The sequence below is a fragment of the Prunus avium genome, chromosome 1 (genome assembly GCF_965620075.1).
Source record: "Prunus avium chromosome 1, drPruAviu1.hap1.1, whole genome shotgun sequence".
In the NCBI taxonomy this organism is placed as follows: domain Eukaryota; kingdom Viridiplantae; phylum Streptophyta; class Magnoliopsida; order Rosales; family Rosaceae; genus Prunus; species Prunus avium.
In genome coordinates this window covers 51,403,277-51,413,244 of record NC_142284.1, presented here as the reverse complement: position 1 = coordinate 51,413,244, position 9,968 = coordinate 51,403,277, and the positions used below count along the sequence as shown (strand labels likewise).

At 33.9% G+C, this 9,968-nt stretch overlaps 1 protein-coding gene across 1 annotated transcript; it reads right to left on the bottom strand.

Moving 5' to 3' along the window:
* Window positions 1-1,069: 1,069 nt before the first annotated feature.
* LOC110761330 (gibberellin 20 oxidase 2-like) lies at window positions 1,070-3,478 on the bottom strand. The gene is made up of 3 exons (XM_021963791.2): window positions 2,879-3,478; window positions 2,406-2,727; window positions 1,070-1,569 (listed from the first exon to the last, which is right to left on the bottom strand). Exons 1-3 carry the CDS (start codon window positions 3,439-3,441, stop codon window positions 1,291-1,293), a joined length of 1,164 nt encoding a protein of 387 aa, XP_021819483.1. The 5' UTR covers window positions 3,442-3,478; the 3' UTR covers window positions 1,070-1,290.
* Window positions 3,479-9,968: the final 6,490 nt, after the last annotated feature.

The following is a 9,968-nucleotide window of genomic DNA, read 5'->3' as shown; positions in this document are numbered from 1 at the left end:
ATTGTTTTAAAAAATAAGTGCAAGTAGAAGAATGATGGTAAGAATTTACCATATGCACACAGCTAAATACACAAGGCACACAACACAAAGAATCTCATTGCAAAACTGGAAGGAGGCAGAGCAACTTGAGATCTAACCAAGTTGGCCCACCTCTACAGCCATGATTATCGATATCCCAAACAAATGTGGTTGCTTTGTCTGTGGCTGAAGACCATCATCTGAGTTGAGAAAAAAAACAGAGGGACTTTGGTTGTCCATAGCTTTGGCTCCTACTCTCTTCTCTTTGCTTTGGCACGTCCATTTTGGCTGTCCTATATTGCAAAGAAATGCAAGGACAGCCCTCGTGTGTCGGGTTTTTTATTTTCTTGTGAAGCTTGTCCTTAAGCATGTCCCAGTGAATGTACGAGTGGATTCTCAAGTTTCACGAAATCCCGGAAAACATGTAACAAGGAACTTTGGACTTAGAGAACGGTGCTACCTTAAAAAACAAGGTAAAGTCTTTCGTTTTTTATTGGCATCCTCACTGCTAAAGGACATCCTGAGAACATGTCTAGTTGAAAAAATTTCAAACATGTGAGAGTGAAGGCAAATATACAGTTGATTGGCCCACTTAATAATTTATTGTAAAATAATGGTGTAGCTGGATAATTATCGTTTCTCGAGCGGAATTCGAGCTTGAGACTCTTTTTCAACATTAGAAAGATAAGTACTATCATTCCGCTTGAGACTCTTTTTCAACATTCGAAAGATAAATACTATCATCGGATTAAGAGCTAGTTGAGAAACATGTGTGCGACTCTTATGCACACTCCAAGGATATAAAATGATGATTGATAAATATAGGTGAATAGAGACATGGGTGCCATCGTTTTCCTTTCAAATCCTATTTAGTTAAATAATTCATGATTGACGAGTGAAAATATATGAGATAATTCCAAGGAGCTAGGACACATTATTAAAAATTAAAAATTAGCATCCCCACTGATAACTAAGATCTGCATATTATATCAAGTAATAAACTGTATACTGATCATTAATATAAATATAAAAACAACATGACATGCCCAGTCAAGAAACATTCAGCCAACTAGAGCTATAGCTCATTAATTGGTAACACTTCCACACAAAAAATTCTTTTTTTCTTCTTTTTTGAAGTTTGAACTTCTAGGATTTGATAAATATGCGGGTCAAGCCCTCAAGAACTGCAATAGATTGGAAAATAAAAATAAAAAAGCTTAGAGAAAAAAACTGCGGTGTACTCCATCTCCATCTCCATGCTAGTAGCTATAGCTAGAGATGTTTGTTATTATCAGCAGAAAGGAGCCAGTTGCTGAACTTTTGGAGGGTAGTTTCGTCAGGCCTGTAGTTATATTGAGTGAAACGGAGAAAATCTGACCATGTGAAATCCGGGAACTTTCTTGTCATCCCCTCAATGCGCAGAAGATCCTCTGGGGGCTTCACCACCTTGTCATCTCTTGGGCACAGAAAGAATGCCATTGACCTCCTCTCCTTCTGGCTGTTCACGACGGCCCTGTGCAAGCAACTCTTGTACATGCCATTCGTTAATGCCTGCACATAATAATAATAATAATAAAAAATCATGCCAACCCAGATTAGTAATTATAATTAACACTAATGATACAATTAATTATTAGTTAATTAATAATTAAACTATTTTACATGCATAGCAACTTGTGCGTTGTAACTATTGGTATTGCATTCTTAAGTAATCTCCACATACTCATCATTTTTCCAATGGCTTTGAGTACTGATCTCATGACTTGTCTGCCATATTATACATTGAGACCGAAAAATAATGTTTTTTTTTTTTGTGAAAAAAAGTTTAGGAGAATTCCAAAAATAAAAAAAGTTTAGGAGGAGATTGACTACTCTCACCATCAGCGTCAAGGCAAAATAATGTTATTTTTAATTTCTTCATAAAATGGGGTCGGCTGGCCACTTTGCTAGCTATCTAGAGTTCTTTCTTATCATCTAGCAGCTAAACCTACCTAGTATTGTGGTGTCCTTTCCTGTTAACAATACCTAGCTAGGCCGTACGTAATATCTTTTACGTGAATATTTCCTAATTATTGATATCTCATAACCTACAGCATTAATGGAAATCCCACTTCGTTTTCCCTTTTAGCTGGATCTACATGTTTTTCATTTAATTTTTTGGTTAATGATGAATCTATGGTTGTAAGAGGTTTGTAGTTCAAGTGATTAAGAGCAGTTACCTCTGCACAATTGAGATCATGTGTTCGAATTCCCCTCCCCAAATATCGCTTGTATATAAAAAATAATGATGAATCTATGGTTCAATTCAAGTTCAACCATAGACTTTCATGTGATAAAAGATTAATTACTCTAAGCTTAATTAATTAAAAAGCGTATATTATACGTACCGAGAAGGTATCGCCAATGTTGATGACTAGGGCACCTTGAATAGGTCGAACCGTCTGCCATATGTTGTTGACAAACACATCAAGCCCTCTAACCTCGTCTTGGTAAAGAATGGTGAGGGATATTGGATCACAATGAGGTCCCGTTCCAAGAGAAAGACTTGGCTCTTGGCAAGTTGGATAGAAGTTGCACCTCAGGATAGAGTGAGCATCTTCAAAGAACTCCCTGTAGTGCATTCGATCCACTTTCAAACTAATTGCCAGGAGCTCCGTAATTGAAAGAGCCAAATTGTGCATTGCTTCACAATACTTTTGGTAGACCCTCCTACAAAAAATTAATAATTAAGAAGCAAATGAATAAACTGCATAGGGAAAAAAAAGAAAATAACAAAACGTCTAGACTACACCAACTACTTTTCTAGACGTAATTAATATTAATAACATGTGATACATGTAACATTACTCATGTGTCTTACCCTGTTTCTTCGAAATCTTTGCCTAGTTTGGATTTGCAGAAATCGGCCACAACTGGGTTTGGACCTTGATGGAAAGCAAAAGACAGAGTTTCCTTCCATGGCAATTTGGCCGAAAATCGATCAGCATGGGAACCCGAATAGCCATAAGGGCTACCAGGGCACCTCTTTACCTTTGCTTTCTCCTCGACAGGAAGCTTGAAGAATTGATCCAAATGATCATCAGCGAGTTTGATGAGATTTAGATCGACCCCATGGTTGGTCACTTGGAAAAATCCATGGCTCACGCAAGATGACCTAATGGCCTTGGCAGCATTCTCAGTTGCCACGACATCACCCTTGAAGAAACCCTCAAGATCCACCAGTGGTTCATTGAGCTCTTGATGGGCAGAAACCAAGTCTGCCTCAGGCCAAACGAAACCAGTGGGCACTTGGGATTGTTTTTGAAGGAAAGCTGAGTCAATAAAAGGAGCAACGCCTCCCTTTTCGATATTGCCATGGTTTCCTTCAAGGTTTGGAAGCTTTGCGCATGGAGAGGACAAGACAACAGAGGCACTTGAATCCATATTGGTATTGTTGACGAGGACAATTTTCTTTTTTGGCTTAGAGAAGCACACTGACAATTGACAAGAGACCAAGGTAGGGATTTATATAGGGGTCTGGCACGTGCTCTCTAAACAAATATCCACACATATTATGTTATTTAAATATTGGACCGCTAAAACTTTTTATTTATTTATAAGAAGCCAAAAGAAAATTTGTACAAGTAATACCTAGTTTTTCTTTGTGTGTCGCTACAATAAGTGTGATATTTTGATTCAAAATCATATAAATTCTTTTTCGGTATGTGTGGAAAGTATATTTGGATAAAATGATTTATAAGGAAAGATTTGTATAAATTTCCATACAAATATGAATTTAATCTTTTTCCCCCAAACATTTGAATATGGAAAATACTTCCCTCTTTATCAAATATAAGTAAGAGCTCATGCATTCTTGCTAATAGCAGTATTACATATGTGCAGAACTTTTTATTTTGTGTATTTTTAATGAATTATTTTTGTATATATGTTAAACTGTAATTCGCATAAAAAAGGAGTATCTCCTTATTGAGAAAGAGGCAAGTAGCATCCTTTGAATATCAACTTATTTTTATGACTTTGAGTCTACATACTATGTATACTAATTTTCTCCATCTTCCAAACACAAGAAATAAATTCCATACACGGCAAGTCTCACCCTCTTGGCCACAAGTGAGGTGAGGAGTGTACTTGGATATAAAATTTTTTTATAAAGAAATTTGGATTTCTTTCCATAGTATTCTTTCCAAATAAAATTTCATTAATTAGTAACTACCCCTTTCGGATAAATGCCGAGGCCCAAGTCCATCAATATAAAATGGTTCTTTTTAAGAGATCCGATAGAATGTTTTTTTTTTCCTAAATAAACTTTGATGTGGATAATAAGGCTAAATTAGGAAGAAAGAAAAAAAGGAATAGTTTTAAAATATATATTAATTAACTTCTTGATTTGGAAACTCAGGCAATAGTAGGTCTAAAAAGCCTATAAAGACCAAAGACACTGGATATATACAATATATTTGAAAACTACATACAATTCATGTAAAATGAAATAACTGAAATACATTTATGTTGCGTTTGATCATTAGAGAAAATTACTCATATTCAACACTTTTAGTTCCATAGACTTTTTACTTTAAAATCTCATTCTACCGTGGGCCTGGTTCAGAATGGTTGATATGTTATGCTTTTCTAAACTATTTTGGTTTGCCCATTTGCCGTTCGGCCTCCTACCTTTGTGGTTCTACAACTCATTAACCCCCTCCTTTCTCTACCTAAAGAAAACCTTTTTCTTCTGCAACTTTACAATTTCAAGTTTACCCTATAATAAAATTAGGACACAATTTGATTTATTTAATTATATTTTCCAAAATTTAAAATTACAAAAAAAAAAAGTTACAAATTTAGATAGTCATTACTGTTAAAGAATATAAATCTTACATCGAAAACTTGACTAATATTCTTCAACAATAAGATCATACGATCACTGGCAAAACTGTCACAAAGGCTACATTGGGATGCAGCCTAGGGAGGTTTTGGGGATTAGAAATAAATCAAAGATATATATTTGTCTTATTTTAAATATAGCTCAGTATGTATTAACCTATTAAAGTCCAAAAAAGTCCATTTCCTTATGAATTTAGTTACAAGACAATAATAAAAATACACATTAAAATAGGTAAACTATTTTTTTTTTGGTTACATTGGAGGAAAGAAAACCCCACTAAGGTTCAATCCTGGGTGCCATGGGGGAGGGGGAATGCACCACCATTGTGGTGGGAACCCATTGGCTAAAATAGGTCAACTTTCAGTTATGTTTTTGAACATATTTTCATTTTGACAATATGTGGTTTTTGGTTACATTTAATATGTAATTGTTTTATGTTAAAGCTTATTGGAAATTGTGAAGGGCCAACTCCAGTAATTAAGATGATTTACCATTGCACTCAAGGTTCGATTCCCCCTCCCCATAATATCGAGGTCTTTAATTTCTAGAAAAACTATAAAAATTATAAGTACATAAATTAATGATAATGAAATTTTTAACTAATAATTTTAGCTAGCCTACTTATTAAAAAAATTATGATTTCGCCCTTTCATACGATAAAAAGTGTAAGTGTAGTAGGTAGGTTGACACTACTAAAAAACTACTAGGAACTGATTAAAGTTTTAGTATTGATCCCAACTGGTTTCCCTAGACAAGACAAATAACAACTTTATGAGGATGAGTTGAAGAAATTATATTGAAGAGATTGAAGAATAGCTTCATTTCATTTGTATATGAAGAAAAACATGCACATAGGTTTGTATAATAAATAATACATACCAATTTGAAAATTCGTATATCCTTTATTTGGCTTATTATGTTAAGTGTCTTTTGGACGATATAAAAATAAGATATCTATCTAGTAAGTGCCACGTAGACATGTTAAAATATTATATTATTTACTGGATGGATTAATTCTTAATTAATTAGCTTCGACCTTATCTGTGAAGATTATAGTTATATTGATAATGTATTTTATTCTACGTAAAGCTTCGACTTTCCATCATTTGTTTTTTTGTTGGCAACGCATGCAGTATGCATTCATCTTTATTATTAGCTTAGCGGGGTGAAAATAGCAACACTCCGTTTGTATATACTATCATATAGAGTTATAGAGCATCACTCTCCCTCACTTCTCTCTCTATCTCTCTTAATAATGATATGGGGGTCGTTTTCAAACATATAACGTTTTACTTGATGATTTTTTGACTCATATATACTAATCCTAAATTTCCCCCTTTTTTCAAAAAGAGAACTGATATCACACACAACGTACCCATTGAATTATTCAAGGTTGAAAATGTTACATCATGTCCCTATGAACAATCCTAAAGTTGCTTATTTTATATATATTTCCCTTCTATGGAAGGATTTTTCAAATAATTTTATTTGAGGGATACCCTTTAGGGTACCTTACAACAAAAATTTCAATGATTCAAACTATCTATTTTTTAGGTTCTCGTTCATAAATTATCTTTGCAAAAAATTAGACAAATCGGAAACTATTTAGACATCTAATTGTGTCCTACAAAATCAATGAATATGGTGCTTCAAGAAAGTACAAAATTTTTAATAATTTAATTGAGTGGTCAAATGATATCGGATTCGAGTGATTTTTTTATAGAGATGATCTTTGAATAAATATCTACAAAATAGACAGTTTGGATTAGTAAAATACAATCTGGATATATATATATATATATATATATTGTTGGAAAATAATGAGATTTAAATTGCTATATATTTAAAGAAATCAGAATTTAGTCCATACAAATAAATACCAAATTAAATGCATAAAATAATTCAAACAATATAAAAGAAGTTTTTGAAAAACCATAATATAGTCGAGTCTAGAACTTGCTTCTATCTCCTTAAGACAAAATTGCCCATCATTGGTGATTCAAGGTTCTAATGACTAACGTCCCTTAGGATACAATGACCTCCAAACCACAAGAACAATACACAAACTTGTGTTTGAACTCTCTCAATATGAGACACTATTAAACTGACAAAGACTCATGAATGGGATTAATTCAAATGATGTAATGGACTTCTCTATTTATAGATCATTCCTACAGTTACAGTATGTGACTTTAATATGAAAAGACAAGTAATGCATCTCTTTATTTAAGAGACGCATTGTTTCAAACTTGAAAATCACATCTTGTCGAATTTAATTTTCATAACAGAAAATTAATAAATTTTCCAACATATATATCAACATGAGATGAGGTAGGCAGGCTAGCTAATCTTAGTGAGGCGCCACTCTTTTTTCCCAGAATTTTTGAAGAATCTGGTGTTTCCGGCCGACGGGGATATCTAATTATAAAGGTCGATTTGTACCAAAATTAACCAAGACTGGTGCACGTGAAGCCATCCGTCATGTTCCAATTTTAGGGACACAAAATCAAAATCCATGATGTGCATGGCCTACGTGGCCTTCGTTTTCGGCTAAACAGTGTCTCCAAAATTAGGGGTAGAGGGAATTTGCGAGGCAATTTAGGGAGAAGATTCTGATCCAACGTCAACGATGAGGTTTTAATTTGTTTCAACTTTTGGATTAAGCACTAATAAATTCGGAGTCAAACTCCCTCACTTCATCCTGTGTAATACGATTATTAAACAGTTCTTATTATTGTAAGTTGGCCTGCAAAAACTAAATTAGTGCATCACATTCTATGGGTAGCCAGTTAGCTGATTTCTTGTGTAGCACCGTGCAATCTATGACTTGTAAATATATGTATTTAAAACCAACAAATAAAAAAATCAAACCCCAAAACAAAAACGAGAGAGAGAGAGGAGTTTTTTTATAAATAAAAAATTAGTACCATCGATGGTCTAAATTATAGGGATTGGGGATTTCTCGCACACACACAACTATGATATTGGGAATTCGAACCTTAAACCTCTAATATGCAAGTGAAGATCCTTTTCTACATGAGAGAGAGTATTCTTTGGCCCATTGTATATATATCTTTGAGCAACAATCTAGCTAGGCTCAATAATGAGCCTTTCTCATAGCTAACCCCAAGGGGCCGTTTGGTTCATGGGAAAGGAGGCATGGGAATGAGAATTCAATTGCTTTCCCATGTTTGGTAAGTCCGGGAATGGGAAATGGATTCCTGGCACATGGGAAACTAGGGGGTAAAGTGATGCCCCCCTCTTAACTTGGGTTTTGTTTTCCCTCCTCATGGGAAAGTTTGGGAAAATGAGCCAACATTCAATGCACAATTTTCATGACTATTTTGTCCCTATGAACAATTTATAATTACAACGTATCATTAAATGCATTCTTTTTTTATTTGATTTAATATGGATATAATTGGAAAATTATACAAACTTTGTTTTCCATTCCTACTCAAAACAAACATGGGAAAGGAAACAAAGTGAAATCTCCCGATTACTTTCCCAACATTACCAAACGTGGGAAAGGAATCTTTCATTCCCATTCCTTGGGAAATCACATGGGAATTGATTTCGCCTCAAATCCATTCCGTGAACCAAACGGGGCCCAAAGGTTTACATGTTCTTTTTTTTTGCCAATAAAACTTTCTTTCTTGTTGTTTTAGCCCATATAAATCAAAGCCCAAAATTCTAAAGAAGTCAAGCCCCTTGAACATGTTTAAATAGTTCCATCTCTTATATTATGCATTCTGCTAAATGAATTTTAAAATTAACTGAGTATATCCTATAATCTAAGTGTATCCTAATATTTAAATTAAAATATAAAATTAACTAAGTACACTTTATTTAACTATCAAAAATACCCTTGATACACCCTAATACACTCTATCACACAACACCAAATCCATTCGAGAGATGGCTGCCAAACGCTATTAGACCACCAAACCCACTTTGCTACCAAACACTCCATCAGACCACCATATCTGTCTTCACAATAGATGAATGTAAAAAGTAACATAGATGAATGATACAATTGATTTTGGGAAAACATGTGCCCTCAACCAACCTAAGATGCTAAGCAGCAGTTTGTCAAAAACACATCACATACTTCACCTAGCTATGGCCGCTAAGTTGATCGCTTATTAACTGCAAATTGTTCTTCAAATTAAACCTTGTCACCGAAGGTGTTTTCTGTTCGAATGTTGCGGTAAGTAGCAACAAAAAACACTTTATTAGGTTTAAGTTTTAATTATTGAATTGGGGCCAACGCACCCACGGTAAACCCTGTTTAGAAAAATAGATCATAACTTTTTAGAGAAACAAAACAAAAACAATATTACTATTGGAAATTTACTGAAATTGTTTTTTTCTTGAAAACATTATATATATAAAAAAGTGGACCACAATTGGCTTTGGAAACTGGTAGGATTTTTCAGAAACTGAAAATTTTGGTTTGATAATTGGTAGACTACTCAGAAAAGTAAAAGAAAATAGTAATCTGATTTTGAAAATGTAAAAAGAGAGAAGAGATGTTGATGAAAATTTTGATGTTAATTACTGATTCGATGAACAAAACTTCTTTTAATAGACGAAAGGGACATCAAAATAGACGTCTCCATCAACTTGCAGAGGGGTTGGCTCCCCTTTCTTTGTTACAGAGCGGCTCAAAGTGAAGGTAAACACATGAGTAGAAGAAGATTTGGGCTGAGCAGTGGCCCAGGCCTCCCCTGCATAGAACCACTGCATATGATGATTTATATCTGTCATCACAATTCAATATATCTGTTTTTGTCATTTTATATTAGGGTGAATTAATAATTTAATAAATAGTTTGTTAGTAAAGTGTATTCAATTAATTTTTGAGTTCGTTTAGCTGCACTCTATATTATTTATGCGTTCATACGAATTTGCTAAACAATAAACACATCAAACATTTCTCGTATTTTTCATCAAAACAAACAATCGGGTAACGATACAAAAAATTTAAAAGAAAAAAGAAAAAAAGGCAAACCAAATAAATTTACAGAAGTTGAAATTAATTAATTTGATCCAGCAGATCATA